Source organism: Neltuma alba, unplaced genomic scaffold (assembly GCF_004799145.2).
Source record: "Neltuma alba isolate B1F8T4 unplaced genomic scaffold, ASM479914v2 tig00003186_pilon, whole genome shotgun sequence".
In the NCBI taxonomy this organism is placed as follows: Eukaryota; Viridiplantae; Streptophyta; class Magnoliopsida; order Fabales; family Fabaceae; genus Neltuma; species Neltuma alba.
In genome coordinates this window covers 527,544-549,508 of record NW_021633177.1, presented here as the reverse complement: position 1 = coordinate 549,508, position 21,965 = coordinate 527,544, and the positions used below count along the sequence as shown (strand labels likewise).

The 21,965-nt window shown below is 38.1% G+C and overlaps 3 protein-coding genes, 1 non-coding gene and 2 pseudogenes across 4 annotated transcripts; 4 read left to right on the top strand and 2 right to left on the bottom strand.

The window, feature by feature from the left end:
* The first annotated feature begins 1,691 nt into the window (after nucleotides 1–1,691).
* LOC114740593 (uncharacterized protein At1g76070-like) lies at nucleotides 1,692–2,371 on the top strand. Its single transcript, XM_028928764.1, has one exon. It carries the CDS (start codon nucleotides 1,724–1,726, stop codon nucleotides 2,369–2,371), a length of 648 nt encoding a protein of 215 aa, XP_028784597.1. The 5' UTR covers nucleotides 1,692–1,723.
* A 2,560-nt stretch (nucleotides 2,372–4,931) lies between these two features.
* LOC114740668 (tetracycline resistance protein, class E) lies at nucleotides 4,932–10,789 on the top strand. Its single transcript, XM_028928871.1, has 14 exons — nucleotides 4,932–5,240; nucleotides 7,221–7,332; nucleotides 7,444–7,556; nucleotides 7,644–7,766; nucleotides 7,844–8,046; nucleotides 8,263–8,338; nucleotides 8,421–8,507; nucleotides 8,611–8,691; nucleotides 8,778–8,810; nucleotides 8,901–8,954; nucleotides 9,082–9,123; nucleotides 9,358–9,436; nucleotides 9,521–9,591; nucleotides 10,271–10,789. Exons 1-14 carry the CDS (start codon nucleotides 5,073–5,075, stop codon nucleotides 10,352–10,354), a joined length of 1,326 nt encoding a protein of 441 aa, XP_028784704.1. The 5' UTR covers nucleotides 4,932–5,072; the 3' UTR covers nucleotides 10,355–10,789.
* Nucleotides 10,790–11,820: 1,031 nt separating this feature from the next.
* LOC114740721 (phospholipase D delta-like) lies at nucleotides 11,821–17,185 on the top strand (annotated as a pseudogene).
* A 132-nt stretch (nucleotides 17,186–17,317) lies between these two features.
* Nucleotides 17,318–18,050, bottom strand: LOC114740720 (plastocyanin B'/B''-like; annotated as a pseudogene).
* A 504-nt stretch (nucleotides 18,051–18,554) lies between these two features.
* Nucleotides 18,555–18,625, top strand: TRNAP-UGG (transfer RNA proline (anticodon UGG)). Its single transcript has one exon. It is a non-coding gene; the product is annotated as a tRNA-Pro (tRNA).
* Nucleotides 18,626–19,034: 409 nt separating this feature from the next.
* On the bottom strand, nucleotides 19,035–19,684 carry LOC114740574 (plastocyanin B'/B''). Its single transcript, XM_028928740.1, has one exon. It carries the CDS (start codon nucleotides 19,635–19,637, stop codon nucleotides 19,134–19,136), a length of 504 nt encoding a protein of 167 aa, XP_028784573.1. The 5' UTR covers nucleotides 19,638–19,684; the 3' UTR covers nucleotides 19,035–19,133.
* Between the last annotated feature and the right edge of the window lie 2,281 nt (nucleotides 19,685–21,965).

Sequence of the window (21,965 nt, the reverse complement as noted above, 5' to 3'; positions counted from 1 at the left end):
TGTTTTAAACTTATTATTTATATTTGTCTAAATGCACGGGTATTTAATAGTCATAAAAAATCTAAATCATACACTCACTATCCAAATTGAATTTTCAAAAGTTAATGCTATGGGTTGTCGGAAACCAAAGGCTCTTCATCCTGCACATTTGGTTTTCAAATCATTATTTTTAATTTTGTTTTCACAAAATATTAACCTTTGAATTTGATTTTTCATTTTATTTCTATCACTAATATCAAATGACAAAACAAATATCACCAATAATAATAACAGTAAATAAAAAATATTATTAAAATTTAATTATATAGAAATAACCTAAAAGGGAATGTAAAAACCGAAATGAAATGATTAGGGCTTTAATATTAAAACCTAGAAAGAAAAATGATAAATAATAAATTAAACAGGCGTAAATTGACCAAGTTTTAAATGAGCAGATTTTTTAGCTTGATCCACCTTTTTATTAATTATATTAAAAGTGGCAACTGGCAACTAAATTAAATAATTGGGAAACCTAATCTCATTCGCTGAACCTATGGGCTTTGCATCCCAAGAGAGAAATTAATCTGTGTATAAATGATTTTGATTTTTGACAGTGTTCAAATAAATATCGCAAGATAGGATTAGAAAAAGAAAAAAAATAAAAAGGAAATCGATATTAGTAGTTTCGTTATCCATCAAGAGCAAGTGGGCAATCCACCATGCATGAGATCTTTGAAGTGGCAGCTAATTAAATTAAATTATTTTACGGATTCAAATTGCTCCATCATGGAAAAAGTCATGACAGCAATTAATTTAATCGTACGTCAGCATTCAACTATTCATATGATATTTTTTTTTACTTCAGTTGAACTGTTCATGTGGTATGAATATATATGGTATTAGGAGGAGCACTTTAAACTCTGAATTGTTCATATTTTATTTAGATGGTTCAGATTTGATTTTTTTTAATTTATTCAAAATAATTATTTTAATATATATAGAATCTAAAATAGAGATAATTTCTTAATTATCATTTTTTTCAAAAAATAATTTTTTATTTAAAAATAATTAATTAGAGATTTTAAATTTGGACTGTTCAAATTAACTATGAACGATCCAGATTTGATGAACTTAGAGTGTTCATCAAGATAATCAGTACTGAAACTGGTTTTGAATATATAGGCCATATTTAAGGGAAGAGAAGTGAGAAATGGACGTTTGATTAATTACATAAAGATTTTAAGCGGGGAATAAGGCGGCAAGTCCACGTGAAATTGCGACTAGTGGTTTCTCATTTATTGGCATATTTCTATATTTCCAACTATATAACATTTCATCATAGATTTAGAAAATTTCCACCTATATTTATATATAAAAACTGTGTTATTTGTAAATTATGAATAGCATGTCATGCTTAAACTCTGCATTAATAAAAAGGAGTCTACATTAGGATTATTGATGCCTATAAAAAAATTTTCATAGACGATAATACGTACTGTCTATCTCATAATCAGTTCTATTTCCTTTTCGATCACTTATTGAGCTATATTTAATTGGTGAAGACTGATGATAAAGAGGGTTTGCCCCAGTCATTCCTACTTGATCTGACCCAAACCCCTCCGTGTCATCCTTGACAAATTCAAACTATGTAAACAAATTTACTTGATCAACATGGTCCTTTCGATGCTGTAACTTGCTCCGCATCTATATAATAACGATCCATTTCGAACTGGGAATCAAAGAAATGTCGAAACAACAAGAGCTAAAGAAGATATTGAAGACACTACTGCCCAAGGCAGTAACAGGGGCACTGACATTTCAGAACCACCCGTTCAGCCCAAGGAGGGATCACCAAGTTGTTCACAAATATCATAAACATGGTGGTCCGAAGGGATCAATAATGATGATTCCCGATGAAGCTAGAAGAAGGAGATCCAAGTATGGAAGCTCAGGCAATGGAAGTACCAGATCTCTTGAACCCACTTCACCAACCGTGTCGTGCATGGGACAGATCAAGAACAAGAAGCGCCAGCATCGGCAACGCGTTAAGAAAGCCAAATCCAAGCGTATAACGCTCCCCAGTAGTGTACAGAAATCGAGGCCACTTATCAGAAGTGTGTCGAAGGCTAAGAATAAGAAGCAAACGTCGACGTTTAGGAGGATATTCTGGAGAGATCAGAGGAAATCGTCCCGTGCTGCGGAGGTTGACGGCGGATCAGCCGCCGTAGCAGCGCCGGAACTTAGCCAGATGAAGCGGTTTGCAAGTGCACGTGGCGCTTTGGCTAATTTTGATTGGAAGGCTCATGTGGTGGCGCCGGAGGATGATGAAGACGATGAGACCCTAATCTCATTCTCTGAGCCCATTGTAGCTTTGCAACCAAAGACAAATTAATCTGTGGAAGAGACGAAACATGGCTCCTCCGCCGCCTCTTCGATCGAATCCTCGGCCACCACCAATCTGATAATTTCTTTTATATGTATTCTGAGTTGTGTTTTTGCTTTTCATGGTTTGTTTTCATTATCGTTTACGTTCTGCGCTGCACCTTGTCAGGATGGGGAATGGGGTTCCGTATGTACAAATGATTTTTTTTTTTTACCTTGATGTATAAATGATTTTGAAAGTTTACAAATTATTACCACAGGATTGGATTTAATTACATTAAAAAAAACAATCGATGTTAGTGGCTCAAACATATTTTTAAAGTTCCCTTGAAAAATGGAACTGGTTTTAGGGTTGCTTGATAAGAAAGTGATAATTAATTCGCGAGATAATTAACGGATCAGGGATGCCACCGATTCATAATAAAATCAGTCAAATTAGCTAAATCGATCGATATTTGTCAAGATAAATTAGTAAATATTTGACTTGATGGTTGATGCAAGCTAGCAAGTTATATCCTGAGATGAAGACCCCTTACCCCCACACAATTTCATCAAGACGATGAGCGCTAAAGTGGAATTGGCCAAAAAAAAATCTAATGGTCATCGTATGCTAATAAATACTCATAATTTATAGTATTTAGACGTCTCTCCTGAAAACAAAATTAAATTTGGATTTAGACTGTGAACATGATCACTTGAGTATAGCTATAACTAAAACTCATTAATATAGTTAATATATATCCAAAACTGTTAGTTATAATTAGCAATTACCAACTCTTATTTATTTGCTATATTGTAGGAAAAATTAGCTATTTCCTTGTATCTGGACATGAAAGATATAATCAATTAATGCTGCTGAATTTACTAGACGGAAGATATTTGTACTTACGTAGGACGGACCACCTCTCCACTAAAATATTGAGATAGTAGTATGTAATACGTATCGATGGTTTCTTAATACATCATTTATGGGGGATGGTCATATTAGAGTAAACATGTAGTAGCCGTAATAACGGAAAACTCCCCAAATTTTCTGGGCAGAAAATGACCCTTCGATGTTAATTACTCCCTATATATTCTTCCTTTATCTCAATGATTAATCACAAGAATGAAAATTTTTGTTGTCAATCATAATGCTGCAGGCCCATATTTTGCACCGTGAGATGATAAGTTACATCATACTTTTTTGGCTTTATTTATAGGACAGAGGGAGAGAAAACATTTTTTAGTTATATTTATAGGACACTAAAAGAAATTTTTTATACGGATGTATAATTTTATTTTTTATTTATTATTATGTTGATTTTATTTACGTGAAGTATAATGTATATTAAATAGTAATAAAGTTGAAAATTTATTAAATTTTGAATAAGAATTAATAAAATTTAAAATTTGTTTATCAGTATAAAATATATTAAAAATAATTTATAAATAAGAGTAAAAAAACATCATATATATCAGAGTCCAGAAATAACACGACTTTCAATAGTTTCTCATAATACACACATATATTTGGACGACAATCAATCACGCCCAAGTGAAAGCACTCATGAATCGGTAGCTCAATTGGATGACAATCGATCATGGGCCCCCTCGCCCGCCCGCCCGCCCTTCCCCTCCCCTTGTCCTATGATTTCGTTCAGAAAAAAGTGAATTGCGAGATACGCGATCCAGCAATAACAGTTTGAACCGTACAGTTCTTTTAATTAATAAGAATATTCTCACCATGTCATGTACTCTTGTCGCTGATATAAGATACTACTATCTCTAGATCCAAGGGTTAGATAACAGATTTATGAATATTAAAAAAATAATAATCAAGTTAATCAATAATAAAAAATTCAGAAATTTGGAAAAAAATAAATAAATTAATCTCTTATATTTAACATCAAAATAAATACTCAAACTTTAGGACCGTGGAAAGCATGTTTAATCAATTATATATATATATATATATATATATATATGAGAACTCATAAATGGTGAAGAGGAGGATAAGACAAAGGTTTGGATTGGGCCCGGGGTATGGAGGAAGATGCAAATGTTGGCTTTTGCAGGATTAGCCTCCGACATTAAACTTACACGCCTCTCCCCGTAAGGAGTAACTTAATCTCCCCAGTTTCCTTCCTCATTCTTAGACGCTACGCATTCCTTTCTTTGTCATTATTCCAACCCTTATTTCAATTATTAATCTCTCATTTAAACAATTCATTTCAGCCGAGAATATTTCTTACAATATGTGCCTATTTTCTTTAAATGAATATTAGTACTACGAATAATGGCCACTAATGGGCACCAAATCAGAGGCTAGTGATTGGGGCTTGCGGTGCACAAAAGAAACACATAGCTGGTGTAATATTGCTAGTATTAATTAACTACCTCGCAGTGGGAGGTTATATTGTAACGGGCAATTAATATATCACGTAAAGCAATGGGCACTACCAAATACGCTTGGTCTCACATATGATTGGAGCAGCCGAGGCCGGGTCAGAGTCCTACATCAGCAGCAGCTGTAATATATGGTGCTTTGAAGTAAAGTGAATGTACTTGGAGTGAAGTGAGAGGCTGAAACCACATATAAAAGAGGCGGGTGGCTTTCATTGTAAGCTTGCTGTATTGGTAAAGGGATAGATAGCTAGATAGCTATTTGCTTAGCTAGCCGAGAGTGAAGTAGTGCGTAGGAGAGGTGGTGATCGATCGGAGAAGGCGACATGGAGGGATTGAAGGGAGGGTTGAGTCACCTGTTGATGATGGTGTTTCTGCATAACTTCTCGTCCTTCATGGTGGTTCCGGCCATCACCGACGTCACCATGGCCGCCCTTTGCCCCGGACAAGACGAGTGCTCTCTTGCTATTTACCTCACTGGTTTTCAGCAAGCGGTCAGTTCTTCTCCTTACTTATCTCCTTCCTTCTTTACCATATATCCTACTATATTCTCCTTCTTTGTCTTCTCAGCTTTTGTTTTAATATTAATCTAACCTTAAACCACATTTGTATCTTTAATTTGCTCATTAATTAATCCATGATATGCTGTCATAAGCATCGTGCCTGTTGCTATTTGCTTGTAAGAGGGTGTGCCTCAATCAACGAACCAGCTAGTGTTTCGTCGGAACTGTGCGTTTCCTGTTCTGCTGCACCAGATTAGTTAATGAATAGCATGTCTCCAATAATACATAATAGAAAAAAATTAATGGACAGTATGGCTTATTCTCTGTTAATTTACTAACTCACATGTATAATTAAAGTGGCCTTTAAGTGAATGAGAGAATAACGACACATGGACTAAGAGAATATAAGAAATGTGTTCCCCCCCCCCCCTCTTCATGCTTTTAATTTTTTCCCCTAAAGAAATCAAAGTCAGAGGAACTTTACTTTTCTTTAACTTGAAAAAATGTAATACACACACACATATCGGTTTAAAGTGAAAATAATGATGGTGATATTAAATCACAATGAAAGTGATGTGGCATCTACTGATTTTGAATATCTAGAGTGTAAGTTAACTATGAAATATAAAATGTACGCATGGATTAGCATGGCCTCATATATTTTATAAATTATATAGATATACGAATATTAGCAAGGAACAAAAAACCGGACCCGACACTAAACCGGTTGAGGTAGTGGTTCAAGAGTTAATGGGTCAGACGGGGGTTAACTCGGGATCAAACCGGTCATATTAAAATAATTTAATTTAATTAAAAATGACAAAATATAACAATAATAGTAATTACTAATAACAAAATATAAAGAAATACAATAAGAATTTGATTGTAATAATAATAAAGTACAACAATATTGAGAATTTTGATCTTTATAATTTTTTCAATAACTAAAATTAATAGTTATTGATGCCAAACTCATCATCAAAATTCATTTAAATCTATAATAATTGAGATATTAGGAGTTAAATGAGAAAAAATAGGATAAATATTAATATATTTATTTAAACCGGTTCAATACCGGTTCATACCGGTTTTCACCGGTTCACACCGGTTTGACCAGTTCAATCCGGTTTGAACCGGTCCCCGATTTAGCTTATGAACCGGACCGGACCACTGACCGGTTTACCGGTTGAACCGGCCGGTCCGGTCCGGTTTTTTTTACACTGAATATTAGCATCAATATAAGATCTTTTTTATTAATTATATAATTTAGGAAAAGTTCCATCTAATTCTATTCTGCAAATCCTCTAAAAGGCGAGACATCCCCTTCGATACAGGAATTACGTCCCTCATCGTTTGTCCGTTTCAAAGAAATTTCCATCCAATTTCTTTCGTGTCCGGTTTTTAACACCATTTTCTTCAACGGTCAACTAACAATTGAAAAGGGTGGCCCACCAATCCCTCCCCGGTTTCTACGAGGGGCAGGGGCACCGTACACTATAATGCTCTCCCTCACTCTGTAACTTTCGGGTCCCACATTCCTTCTGCTCCGCTTTCGCTTTTCGTCGTTTCTTGATCTTCCTTTGCGCCTTGCGGCTTGTTCACCGTACACGGGACGCCCTTGCTTTTATTATGTACGCCTTTTTGGTGGGCTCCAAACCCAATTGACTCTTGTTCTATAAGACCCCAGGCCCGGCCCAATACAACATACCCCAAAACGCCAAAACTCCTAATGTCTTTAGCTTCTAAAATTATAAAAAAAAAAAGAGAGAGAGAGAGAGAGAAAAAACACTAATTCAATAATTTCTCACAAGGTTGTTTCCTTCACTGGCCAACCCACTACTGCATGTTCTGTCTCCTGTTCACTCACTTGGTCATTTCCAACGAGCTAACGCATTACATTGATTCTACCTTCTTCTTAATCCTAACTTCATCATTATACAAACTTTAAGTCGTGTGATTGCATTGGAGCAGGTCATAGGACTGGGAACGCTCGTGATGATGCCTCTGTTGGGCAATTTCTCTGATATATATGGCAGAAAGGCTATCCTCACAATCCCCATGACTCTCACCATTCTTCCTTTAGGTATCTCCGCTTTATTACGTGCTTCATCATTCATAGTATTCGTACGAGGAGTCAGTTAACAAATACCCAATGTCGTTTCACTCTCTTGATCATGTCTGGTTCTTGTGACAGCCATATTAGCTTACAGCAGGACACAGAAATTCTTCTACGCTTACTACGTCTTCAAGACTCTCGTTTCCATGATTTGTGAAGGAAGTGTCCCTTGCCTCGCTCTAGCTTATGTGGTAAACCGGCTTATTCTTAGCTCTCACCTGCGAGATTTTAAAAATGCAGGAGATTTTTGTTTTTGACAATCAATAGTTTTATTTCAGGCGGATAATGTGAGCGAAGGGCGTCGAGCTGCTGCATTTGGAATCCTTACGGGTATTGGATCCGCTGCATTCGTCTGTGGCACCTTATCGGCTCGATTCCTTACCACTGGCCACACTTTCCAGGTGACTACTTACTCTTTTCTCCGCGAATCGCATCCTACTTTTCTATTTTATCAATCATCATAATGTTCCTGCGATAGGTTTCTACTCTTGTGGCGGTGATCGCAGCGGCGTACATGAGACTGTTCCTTCCGGATTCAATCATCGATCAGAATCTTTCTACTCCACTCACTTCACAAGCAAAGCTCAAGACTCCCAAAATCGATGCCCTCCCAAAATCAAATGTGAATCCCTTTAAAACATTGCCTTCCTTGAAGGACTTAACCTCATTGCTGGGCAGCAGGTGTGTCACTTTTCATTGCCTTACTTTCTCTTCCTTTCGCCCTCAAGTTTGAGGCCTACTTTTTCAGATAAACTGCTTGTTTCATTGGTTAATTATTTTGCACGCAAGTTATAAGAGTGAGCATTCCTCCTGTGTTTTTTGTAGAACGTTGTATAGTAAGAAACGGGAGTCTATGTACTGTGTGTGATAATTGTATATGTTCAATCCAAATTGCAGCTTGATTGTTACGCAAGCAGCAATTGTTGCATTTTTCAACAACCTTGCCGATGTTGGACTTCATGGTTCATTAATGGTACTTTCTGATTTTCTTCCTTCTTGCTCTTCTGATCTACATATCCTATATAGGGCAGTGGTGATAAATCTTTTTTGTGCAGTATTACTTAAAGGCTCGGTTTCATTTTGACAAGAATCAGTTTGCTGATTTAATGGTCATTACCGGAATTGCAGGGACTGTTTCACAGGTTGTTCTTTTGTGAACCATCCTTAACCATTTGCATCTATTTCTTTCTTAGTCTTCAGTTTCCTTTATTTTGCTGTGAATCTAAACATTAAACACTGCCACAGCTTCTTCTTATGCCCATTCTGGCTCCAACTTTGGGAGAGGCAAGGCTGCTTTCAATAGGACTTTTTTTCAGCTGTCTACATGTGAGCATATTTTTAATTTCTGTTCAATCATATGAAGTCAACGCATTTGTCAAGTTATCAATTATAATATGTGTATTGGAATGCAGATGTTCATTTACAGCATTGCTTGGGCTTCCTGGGTACGTATTTTACAACGTCAATGCCAATAACAATTTTTTTTCTCTTAATTTCGTGCTATTACTAAGTATTAACATTTTGAAAATCAACAGGTTCCTTATGCTGCTGCCATGTTCTCAGTGTTAATTGTTTTTGCACATCCTTGCGTGAGTTTCTTTCTCAACTTGTCTTCTTAATGTATTCCTTTCATTGAATAAATATTTCTTTCTCTTGTCTCTGAACAAACTATTTGTTCAAAGCTTGAATTTGTCCAATTCATGTTGCAATTTGCAGATGCGCAGTCTCGTATCCAAACATGTTCGTCCCTGTGAGCAGGTTGGTCTGTTAAACTAAGTACCAATACTTGTTCATTAATATTGAATTATTAGGACAGTGTACTGTTGTTGAATCAGTTAAATTCATGGATATGCGATATCCCCTCTTAATCTTGTTTGTGGCATGGCAATCAAATTCAAAGGTCATCTGAAAGCTGGCCTGAGACAGAGGAATTTGATTCACCGCAATATTTGCCCCACATATATAATGCTGATCTACCTGGTTTTCATTCAGGGAAAGGCTCAAGGTTGTGTTTCGGGTGTTTGTTCATTTGCGCATGTTGTTTCTCCTTTGGCTTTCTCTCCTTTGACAGGCAAGTGAAATGTCATTATGTTGTACTAGGTTTCAGTTGCTGTTGAAATCTATTAACAGAGCAATTTCTCCCCTCATTTTGCAGCTCTCTTCCTGTCTGAAAGGGCACCTTTCAACTTTCCTGGCTTCAGTATAATGTGCATTGGATTTGCTTCGGTAAGGCTATTATTGGAAATACCAACTCGTTTTTTTTTTCTTTCCGGATATTGGAAATCAGAGTCCTATGATTATTTGTGTCTTGTACTGGGACAAAGTTAGTGAGCTTCAAGAGCTACAAATCTTGTGTCTGGAATCTAGATTTTAATTCCTAATTTGTCTATGCCAGATAAGGAATCTATAATATTTATTGTTTATTTTATGGAATTTCCACGAAGAGACAATATTTGTTTATTTTAGCTCAGGGGGGTGAGATCGGTTATAGGCTTTTATCACTTATGGCCGAGAAGATAGACTGAATCCCCCGAGTTTTTCATATCTTCGATATTTAGCGGTGAATTGGTCCAAACAATCACATCCTAACTTGCCTGATTTCTTAAGGAATTTACGGGGTAAGATAAAGCTGCTCCTTTGATGTCAAAATCAATTGGCTAATTGACCTATAGGGCATTAACTCCCGACAAAATTCATTCATTGACCTGTCGTTGTCCTTGTTTCCATTTCGTCAATACTACTATGATATCTACTCTTAATAAGGAACTAAGCAAAATCTCGACAAGATTTTGAATAATGAATCTCATGCATTTTCCTCTCATTTCGATAGTATTCATATTACCCTGTATCAGTTTTTCATTTACCTCCATATGACTCTGTTTTCCTAAATGAATTTTGTTTGCAGATGGTCGCTTTTGTTCAAAGTACGTTCATATGGAGGGCGCCCCCCATTTCAAGTGACGTGAACGGAAATTGCTTGGAGCCCTAATTCTAAAGATTATTATCATCATCATTATTTTCTCAAAATGTGCAAAACACCCCACCTGGCTTCTTCCTTGCCTGGCTGTGTGGTGGTTCGTATCATTTCAGTGGCAGTGGCTGTTATTTGTCCCAACGTCACCTTCAGCTAAGTTTTTGAGAAAGAAACAAGATGTTTAAGTTCATGCAGTGTCGTAATTTTTCCGGGTACTGAATAGTCTCGCTCTGTCTGGGATTCGGATGAAAAAAATTACGAACATTAAATGTTGGTTTTTTACGGTCATAAGCGTTTTGGATGTGTTCCAGTTCAGGAACTGTAATCTGAATCCCAGTGTAATCCCTTACTTCCCTTTCTGTCTTTATATTTGTGGAAAGGGTGAAAGCATAAGCATTTGGTCCGTTACATTTGTGTCAATTTTAGATTTATTAGCAAAATTAGTCCAAAGGATAGGCATTTCGTTGATGCTTTATTGTAGAAGTGAGTGGTCCTTTTATCCCAAAATATATTGGGAAAAAAAGGTGGGTGGTCCATCATAGATTCTCGTGTTCAATTGTGCCCTTTATGATGTTTAACCATTTTCGTTTTCTAGCTTCTGCTCAAACGTTATTAGTACTAGCAAAAGAGATAGTCTGACTTCACTTAAAAAAAAAAAAGATAGTCAACCTGGAGCTATGTAATGATATAAATAATAACTGTAACAAATTTTCTCAAGAGAATTGCAATGAGATCTTAAAAAAAAAAACTACAAAACAAATCTTAAAAATTATATTTTTTTTATTTGACACGTATCATTATAAACTGTTTAGGTTATTATTGGGATTTTTTAATAATTATTTTTCTTTCTTGAACCTCATTATATTTCTCCTTTTTGTTTTTCTATTATACCATTTTACACAATTTTTCATTTTCTATTTTATTTTCAGCTAAAAAGTAAAAAAGTCCATTTAAAAAAAAGGCACAGTTACCATAATTGCTGACTTTGACTTTAGATGTCTATTTTATTAGCAAAACCGTTAAGGAAAAAAAAGCACACGGGCTGAACATGAGTGCACGACATGGATTAAGAAATTGATGAAGCATTAGATTGAGAGGATCCATGGCAGTTCAATCCAAGGAGACACGCTGGATTGATGCTTTCACGTCAGTTTTGGATCTATAAAAATGAATCTTGAAAAGTAAGACTTAAAAACGCGTCACAAATCAAACTTCTCCTTTGGTCCTCGTAGGAATCTTTCTCTTTTTGGAAGACGCAAGATTAATAATTATCAATCGAAGCTTGTACTTGATCCTTCTAAATATGACTCCAATCAATGTCGATGCAACAGCAGAAATCCTTTCTTGTGTATTTTTTTCACTTCATCACACCAAGAAAGTAGTTTTACATTTTAACCAGAACACGTTTGCGTTAGCATTTTCCCTCCACGTGTTGATCCAAAGGGAACAGAATGAGAGCGTATATATTCAATCCCCGAGAAGAGTAGTTGCGGCCTTCGGTTTTGCCGTTGGCTCTTCGTCGGAGAAAATGTCCCACTGGTGAAGCCGCCTGGCCGTTTGCGCTCTGCATTCCTCACGACGTACGCCAATCTCAGAGGGTCTAAACACATCACATCTTTCTGCGATTTAAGATTGGAGGTTACAATATTTTGATCAAGTTAACGCTTCAATGGTGGGAGATAAATCGGACAACGTGGTCTACCTTCATGGGGACCTTGATTTAAAAATTCTTGAGGCTCGCTGTTTGCCAAACATGGACTTGTTGTCGGAGCGTATCAGTCAATTCTTTTCCCTCTTCAACTCCTGCACAACTTCATTTTCCGGTAGACGGAAGCCCCATCGTCATAGACAAATCATTACCAGCGATCCTTACGTAAAAGTTTGCCTCGCCAAAGCTACGGTGGCTCGCACTCGTGTCATCTCCAACTCGCAGAATCCAACGTGGAATGAACATTTCAAAATCCCTCTCGCTCATCCCGTCTCGCGGGTCGAGTTCTACGTCAAGGACAATGACTTGTTCGGCGCTGATCTCATCGGAGTCGCTACCGTCTCTGCCCAGAGAATCTTATCTGGTGAACCCATCAGCAATTGGTTCCCCATACTTGGTTCTTATGGTAAACCGCCAAAACCAGATTGTGCCATTCGTCTTGAGATGAAATTCACGAAATGTGAGGATAGTCCACTGTACCATTACGGAATTTCTCCCTATCCGGACCGCTTCATGGTGCGGGATTCTTATTTCCCGGTGCGTCATGGAGGATCGGTGACGTTATATCAGGACGCACACGTTCCAGAGTCGATGTTGCCTAAAATTGAATTGGAGAATGGTACTTTCTTCCAGCATGGCCGATGTTGGGAAGATATATGTCATGCAATTTTAGAAGCGCACCATTTGGTTTACATTGTGGGCTGGTCCATCTACCATAAGGTGAAGCTGGTGAGGGAGCCGACGAAGCCCTTACCTAATGGTGGCGATCTAAGTTTGGGTGATTTGCTAAAGTACAAGTCAGGAGAAGGTGCGCGAGTTTTATTATTGGTTTGGGATGATAAGACTTCACACAGCAAATTTTTCATTAATACGGTATAACTTTTCTGATCAATTTTTTTTTTAATGTTCAGTTGACGTTTGCTTGAATTAGCATATCTAGTGGTTCGTTCTGTTTTTGACACAGTAAATATACTTGTTTTCTAACTCTTTAAGATTCTCACTTGAATTTGAATTCAGTAAACACTCCTTTAAAGGTGAAATTATATCTTTCCAATAGCGGCGATTCAATTTAAAATATAGATTTGATGTTAGTAGTGGATTCATGGATTTATTCTTCTCGTGACAATTGTATCTAGTAGCCCATGTTCTGCTCGAGTACGATCAATTGCCAATATCTTCTCATTTAATATGTGGAGTCTCATTAGCCAAAAGTTTCCACCAATATTTAGTCTAAAGAGCCAACATGATGGTATCTGACTTTTGGTATCTAGCGCATTAAATCATGTTCATATTTTATATAAGAATTCAGCTATTGTTGCCCTTATATTTTTTGGTGGGGTTTTGCACATGCAAGCTGCTTGAACAGAGGAATACTGGTTTGGGGCCATTTAGCAGTTTCATTTCCAGTTCACTTGAATCCATATGGTGCTTGTTTTGCTTTCTACAACCTTACATGTCAAATATATACTTGCAGGATGGAGTAATGCACACTCATGATGAAGAAACCCGAAAATTTTTCAAACACTCATCGGTTTTATGTGTGCTGTCACCTCGATATGCCAGCAGTAAGCTTAGCCTTATCAAACAGCAGGCATGCTTTATTAGCTTTTTCCATATCTTGTAGTGTTTGTCCCAGAAGGTTCCTCCATATTTTCATCATGGTTTTATACCCTGTACTCTGTCAGTGTGACCGTATCAGTATATGTCAATGAACATATGGAGGTTCCTTCAGTTTATTTCATATGGCGCAAAGTCCAAACCTGCATGTGTCACTCGGCTGTTCTATAAACGATCTGCCTAGGGGGTCCTAATATAAAATTATACTGTATAGCTATTGAAAACCTGCAGACTTGCGGGCACTTCATAATTTGTGAGACAAATTTCAGGTTGTTGGAACCCTCTTTACACATCATCAGAAATGTGTGATTGTGGATACTCAAGCACCAGGCAATAACCGCAAGATAACTGCATTTATAGGTGGTCTAGACCTGTGTGATGGCCGGTATGACACACCTGAGCATCGACTTTTCCGGGATCTTGACACTGTTTATAAGGATGATTATCACAACCCTACGTTTCCTGTAAGTATATCATCTCCCAGCAAATGTTTACATTGGCAGTAAGTTGTATATTCCCATTAGAAAGGAGTCAAAGGATGTAATAATGATGGATTGATGGGGTGAGCGGGAAGAGAGAAAGAGACGCAGTTGGTAGCCTCTGGAATGACAGGCTAATCTGGGATCATTTTTTCTATAAGTAGGTGATCGTTATTCTGTGTTGAGTGTTGTGCTTTGTTTATGTATTGCAAACTCTGTGTCTTGGGTTAATGTGCTACTTCCTTATACAACATTTGAATGAAAGAGCAGTATTCAGTATTGTTTCATTATATGACACATAAAGTTACACAGATATGATATTTCCAATCCTGATCTGGTTCATTTCCCTTTAATTAAAAATATCAATTTGATTAGTTGTATCAGATTGATTATTGGCTACTATATTCATGTATTGTATTGTGAGCTGATAATCCTGTTGGCCTGGTGTATTAAAATCCTTATGTAATGTTTTGGGTTCAGTTATTATTATTACTTGATGGTTTGTACAAAGTTGCAGTAGTCAACTGATGGTAAAAGGTTCATGCTGTTCCTTCCTCTTAAACAGCAAGGTTCATTTTTGTTCAATATCTTGCAGGATGCTAATATGATTCCACATCTAACCTTATAAGCATCTTTCCTTGTCTAAATTTTTAGTGAATTATCTGAGAATGCTAGTGCAAACTACCAAGTGGAATTTCTTTTTCCTTTCATTTAAATAATAGGTTGGAACGAAGGGTCCAAGGCAACCATGGCATGATTTGCATTGCAAAATTGAGGGACCTGCCGCATATGATATACTTACTAATTTTGAGCAACGCTGGAGAAAAGCCACCAAGTGGCGCGAGTTGGGTCAAAAATTTAAAAAAGTATCTCATTGGCACGATGATTCTTTGATAAAGCTAGAACGCATCTCTTGGATTCTTAGTCCTTCTGCATTTACTCCAAATGATAATCCAGATCTATGGGTTTCAAAGGAAGAAGATCCTGAAAACTGGCGTGTTCAGGTTAACTAGTTTACAATCTTTGAAGTTTCTCCTTGCTCCTTCTTTCAACCGGGAATTTGTTTACTTGAATTCATTTGTTTGACAGATTTTTCGATCAATAGATTCAGGCTCATTGAAAGGATTTCCTAAGGATGTGTATGAAGCGGAGGCTCAGGTTACTTTAATAGGATCAAATAATCTGCCATCAAACTTGGTCTTTGACTACATATATTACACATGAAACTGAGATTCCATTTCAAACTAATTTCCATTTTATTTATTGTTGCAGAATCTTGTTTGTGCAAAAAATTTGGTCATTGACAAAAGTGTACAAACGGCATACATACAGGCTATCAGATCTGCTCAACATTTTATTTACATTGAGAATCAATATTTTGTTGGATCGTCTTTTGCATGGCCATCTTACAAAGAAGCAGGTTTGGTAGAACATTGATGTCCACTTTTGTCACTGGCAATTTCTTGTAACATTTACTTTAATAGCTAAAACAAGTTATTTGGCTAGGATGCAAATAATGCATTCTGGTTTTTTGACCTTTGTTTTGCTTCTTATATTTCCCATACTGTGCTTGCCTTCTTGTGAGTCTTTTTAAGGGCATAAATTCTATTTTGGGAGCAAGGAATTATCAAGAAGTTTTGAGATTGACATTCCTATGACATTTTGTGATTATCTAATAATAAGTTCAATGATCAGGTGCTGACAATTTAATTCCTATGGAGTTGGCATTGAAGATTGTCAGCAAAATTAGAGCCAATGAGAGATTTGCTGTTTATGTTGTCATACCAATGTGGCCTGAGGGCGTCCCTTCTTCTGCCTCGGTTCAAGAGATTCTTTTCTGGCAGGTAACATGGTGTGAAATTTGTTCCTAGTTTATAGAATTTGTTTATGAGCCAATTGCCATTTTCTGATTGTCAAATACTGTAAATTCACTGTATCAGGGACAAACTATGCAAATGATGTATGAAATCATAGCAAAAGAGTTGAAATCCATGCGCATTCACAGTAGACGCCCAAGAGACTACCTCAATTTCTACTGTCTGGGAAGTCGGGAGAATTTGCCGGCTGAAGTTTTTGGTTCAAGTAATTCAACTCCAAATATCTGTGATATGGTAACCACTCAAGCCTGTCTTGTTTAAAATAAAACATAAAAATAACAGAAAACAGAAACAAGATTCATTGTGGATGATTAGGTTTCAGCTTCACAGAAGTTCCAACGCTTTATGATTTACGTGCACGCCAAGGGTATGATTGTGGATGACGAGTACGTGTTACTTGGCTCTGCCAATATCAATCAACGATCGTTGGCCGGTTCAAGAGATACAGAGATAGCGATGGGCGCATATCAACCCCATCATACATGGGGAAGGAAAGGGGAACATCCTCATGGTCAGGTTTGTACAAAGACAACACATTCCCCAGTTTACTTTCAGCAATTAAAAATAAGAGGATCTCATTTAACAATGATGTTGAATATGGTTTATATATGCAGGTTTACGGGTATAGAATGTCTTTGTGGGCAGAACATCTAGGGATGGTTGATGATTGGTTCAAGGAGCCCCAAAGTTTGGAATGCGTTAAGAAAGTGAACAAGATTGCGAGTGACAACTGGAAGAAGTACACAGCTAACGTGTTCGGTCTATTGCAGGGGCACCTTCTGAAATATCCAATATATGTAGATGTGAATGGCAAGGTACGTCCCATACCTGGACACGAAAATTTTCCAGACGTGGGGGCAAGGTACTTGGCAGCCGGACTACCCTTCCTGACGTCCTCACTACGTAGTGGCCTAACATTCAAGGGTCAAAAGTATCAAATGGATCACCGGACCGGTCCAGACTAGATGTGCATGGCGATATATATTACAGGTGCCTCACCCGTCCCCGAATTTTGAGCTATCTTTCTGTTTAGAATGCAAAGCAATCAAATCTATAGGTCGCGCTATGCAAGTTGTATATACTAATTAAATTGATTAGTGGGCTTGTGTTGTGTACCACGCATTCATTAATTCGTTCTTAATTATTTATTGCGTGTAGCCCTGAATGTGGGACGCGAAGTCTTCCATTTTTTGAATCATTTATCCCACAACACAAGGTCACCGATTGGTACGTCCCTCCCTGTGATTGCCATGCCAGCTCTAATTTCTGAACATTCTTATTTTCTAGTTAGGGGGAAGCGTCCTACACTCCAAGTGTCTCTACAGTTTAAAACATTGAATTTGGACTAACAGAATTACAAGAAGGCATTTCACATATCATGACATCAATCATCAACCTCAATCATATACCATTGCTACAAAATTAATTAACGCGGTGACTTCGCCCACCATACCAGTTCCTTGGTGAGGGGCACAGTAGAAAATGTAGGTTCCCTTCTCCGTCAGGGTGTCGCTGTAGGTCTCTCCGGGGCCATCGTGAAGATCTTCTTCAGGCATGGAGATCTTGGGAGTATGCACTCCTCCTGGAATCTCATCCTCGTCGAGCACAACGTTGTGCGGGAAACCGGCGTTGTTCTTGAACACAATCTTCTCGCGGGAGCTCACTGAGAAATCGTTGGGAAAGAAAGCTAGATATCCGTCGTCACCGCCCAGCAAAACCTCGAGAGCCATGGCATTGCTAGCTACAACGGCACTTGCGGCGGTGGCCACCACAACTGCTCCAACCTCTTTTGAATGCAACCTTAATGCCGAATCTCACCTTTGGGCATGGTGACCCAACCACCTTTGAGTTGCCGCTAACTTCACTGGCATTAGCCTGAGCCCAGTGAATGATGGAACTGCAACGACGGAAGAGGTCACGGTGGCCATCTTGACTTCTGTATGAACTCAACATTCGGACAACTTTGTGGTGCAGGGGATAAACAGGGGAGGAAGTATAATGATTAAGAATATGAATTGCGATTCTTTTTACTGTGCGGTTCGAAAATGCCCAGGAATGTGTGGTCTGCATAATGTGACAAATTTACTCTGGACGTTATCATATGACATGGATTAGACATTTGTTTGACGGAATGAATACCATAAAAATTAAATCTTTTGATGTTGTTACTCCCTGTTAAAATACATGCAGTTCCTTAAAATTTGTCCATACCCATGCATCCTCAGTGAGAGCTGGCAAAACAAACACTATCCTTTTGAAGCTAAGACATCTTAACTCTCTTCACATCCCCCTCTCCCTCAAATTTTCAGAAGTAAAAATGAATATTTAAATAAACGAAGAAGAGAGAAAGAACGATAGATAAACACAGGTTTCGTCCAGTTCATCTGACAAGGGACGAGCGGGTAGAAAAGCAGTCATCCATATTTGGGCTATCAGATGGTTATTGGCCCCAAACAAGATAGCCAGCAGCACAGTACCTATTCCCGTTAAGAGACAAATCCCTCAGTTTAACATTGGACCAACCGCAATCAACAGGGCATTTGTCTAGTGGTATGATTCTCGCTTTGGGTGCGAGAGGTCCCGAGTTCGATTCTCGGAATGCCCCCAAGTGACCTAATTTTAAAAATTTTCTAATTGGACAGATGCATCATATAGGAACAGCATGAGGATTAATCTTCAGCTATTTTTCATTCAGCATGGAATGCAATTAAAAGGGTGTACGTTGCAAATCATCGCACATTATAAACCAAAGAAAGCCGCATTATCCTTGTAACATATAAAGAATGCCATTTGTTTTAGGCTTGATTATGCAGTTGCAATAATGGAAGCCTGTGTTTTATGAACTTATGCGCTCCCCCCCCCCCCCAAAGCCTCATTACGATTTAATTGCGGCGCTAATTCTAAATTATCAATGCATATACCTCTTAATTAACTTCTTACTTTTTTTCCTTCAATTGGTAATCGTCCCCAACTTCCAAGGTCTACACTTAAAAATGCAGAAGTGAGAGCAAACGAATTACAAGAGTGCAATTGATATATATTGATGGTTCATCTCATACACCACTGTTACAAAACGAACATACAAAATCATAGAAAAGAAGGCTTCATTCTAATTAATTAACAGTGACTTTGCCCACCATACCAGCTCCCTGGTGAGGCGAACAGTAGAAAGTGTAGGTTCCCTTCTCTGTCAAGGTGACGCTGTAGGTCTCTCCGGGGCCGTTCAGAAGATCTTCTTCAGACATGGAGATCTTTGCAGCATCCACTCCTCCGGGAATCTCGTCCTCGTCGAACACCACGTTGTGGGGGAAACCAGCATTGTTCTTGAACACGATCTTCTCGCCGGAGCTCACTGAGAAATCTTTGGGAATGAAAGCCAGAGATCCGTCGTCACCACCCAGTAACACCTCAAGAGCCATGGCGTTGCTGGCTATCATGGCGGTTGCGGCGGTGGCAACAACGGCTGCTCCGACCTCCTTGAGGGAAGCCTTCACGCCGGAGCTCACCCTTGGGGATGGGGAAGCCATCACCTTCTGGGCTCCGTTAACTTTGGCGGCATTGGCCCTGAGACCACTGAATGATGGGACGGCGACGGCGGAGGAGGTGACGGTGGCCATTGCAGCGTCTTACTCGATATTTGCACAGTTTGTGACAGGGAAGTGAGGAAATATAAGAGTATGAATTGTGAATGAGGTGATGGAATGCTGTGCGGTTCAGATATGCGCAGAAATGTGTGGTTTGGATAATGGGACGCATGCCTATCCCACAAGGACTGCTCTGATTGGTCAGTTAGGATGTTATCCGCTGACGTGGCCTAGATATATTTTCTTCATCATTTGTGGATTATATCCAAAGCTCCCGCCACCCCAGTCGTGTGGCCCTGGATATCGTTTGTTCCCCTGAGATTTGAGAATCCCTTGTTGTGGTGGTTGTTGTTTTTTTTTTTTTTGCATTTCCTTTTTGGGCCCACTTATATTCTTCTGGTTTCGGTTTTGTCTCTTTGTGTCATTAAACGCTGGCCCAAAATATTTTTTGGGGGGGGGAGATATCCTTGTTTCATTGAGCCAGCCCATTATTTCATACCGTAATTTTTTCACTGAGAGAGAAAAAGGAAATTTTTTGGTACAAAAGAGGGCTAAGCCCAAACTAGAAAACAAAAGCTAACTCAGGTGGGAATTTAATCCCAGAGCTCTTTCTTCACACGGGCCCTTGAAACCAATGGAAAAAAAAGGGAACGGACTCGTCGGTTCAATCGGAAAACTGGTGAACCGGTCTGTGATTTAGTCTAGTTTAAATCCTAAACCGGACCAGAATCAAACCGGTTAAACCGATAAAAACCAGGTAACCTGCTGATCAAAGTGGGTTACTCGGTTTAATTTTTTTAATCTTTCACATCATAAAACGACGTCGTGTAATTTATTTTTTTAAAAAATAGTCGAAGTCGAATGAAAGCCTCTCCTCAACCATTCATTCAGTGTTCAATGTGTTCTCTTTCCCTCCCCAAATCTGAAATCCCTAACATCTTGGCGGCAGCCTCTCATCTTCAACATCAATCTTCACTTTATTGCCCCAGTCCTTCAATCGCTGGCTAGATATTTCTGCTCTGTCACTCGCAATCTTCAGCCTTCAATCTTCACTGTTGCAACTCGCAGATCGCCCGTTCTGTTCTTTAATCCTAGTCACAAGTCGTTGTATTCTTCACGGTCGTAGACTCAGATTCCACTTTCTCCTTCTACTTGTGAAATAGCAAATCATCTCTGTGATTTTGGCGCTTTCAGGTGCCATTTTTGTAAGATTCCAGCAACAAGTATATGTTCTCGCTCATGAGAGAGAAAAATAGGCTCTGTTCTATAGATATATGGATTAGGTGCAGAATAGACGTAGAGATAAGTTCGAATGAAGCAATAATTAAAGGAAAAGCCAACGAAGAAAATTCTAAGACGTTTTTGCTGTTATCCTTCAACTGAACAAATTCTTCAAGCACAAAAGTATTAGACTAGTTAGCATATCAGTTAGTATGATATTTCTGATCTTTATTTTTATTTTTTTGAAACAGAGAGTGTTTGTAAAAACTTGTTGAAGAACTCAATAGAACTCTACTAATTTCATTTTCACAAACCCTTGAAAGTGCAATCCGATTGTGAAAATGGAGAAAACGAAAATTTCTGAATATTAAAGCTATTAAATTATATTATTTTAATATGACTGGTCTGATCACGGTCCTCCAACCAGTCTGATCCGGTTTTTTTTTTTCCTTGCTTAAAACATCTGGGCACACATCATAAACGGCTGATTTAGAAATTCCCATTTTTGCAAGGATATCCGCAGCTTCATTCCCACTTCTATGTACATAGCTCAACTTCACTTGCCAATGTTGAGTCAGCATATCCTGTATCTGCATAATCATCAATTTGTTACTGGGGATGGAGATTGTGGCTATGGATAACTGTTGAATTGTTAAAAAGGATAAAAGAATCCCCTTTTGATTAGTTCTTTGTAGTTCTCTGGGCTCAGCGCTCTTTTGTATTAAAAACAAAAAAGGGATGGGTCGGGAAGCTGGAAAATCATTAAAAAAATGTCCATGAAAATTTGTTTAAAAAAAAATTGTTTAGTTTATGAGAGATTAGGTTATCCGAGGAGCATGTGGATTTAGATCTGGAGTGCCCTGCCTCTGCCTACCGGGAAGGCTGTTGTTAGAATACGGACACAAATCAAATCTAAACCAGTAAAATCAGAACCACATAACCGAATTAATAAAGTATGTGTTGGATCGGAGTATTGAACTTTCAATTACTAGGAACCATATTCCAGAATATGACTTTTTTACTAATATACTGCAAACAGTAAAACATATTACCAAAATCCTACAAAGTGAAAATTATTTACCAGAATACTATACTTAAAATTGTCTATGCAAATAATGAGTTTAAGATTGTAAAGAAGTC

Bases quoted from the DNA above. Each gene is read 5' to 3' on its own strand.
- LOC114740593 (XM_028928764.1), top strand. From the start codon at position 1,724: ATGTCGAAACAACAAGAGCTAAAGAAGATATTGAAGACACTACTGCCC.
- LOC114740668 (XM_028928871.1), top strand. From the start codon at position 5,073: ATGGAGGGATTGAAGGGAGGGTTGAGTCACCTGTTGATGATGGTGTTT. The intron at 8,811-8,900 runs GTACGTATTTTA...GAAAATCAACAG, and splicing joins GCATTGCTTGGGCTTCCTGG to GTTCCTTATGCTGCTGCCAT. The intron at 8,955-9,081 runs GTGAGTTTCTTT...TGCAATTTGCAG, and splicing joins TTGTTTTTGCACATCCTTGC to ATGCGCAGTCTCGTATCCAA.
- LOC114740574 (XM_028928740.1), bottom strand. From the start codon at position 19,637: ATGGCCACCGTCACCTCCTCCGCCGTCGCCGTCCCATCATTCAGTGGT.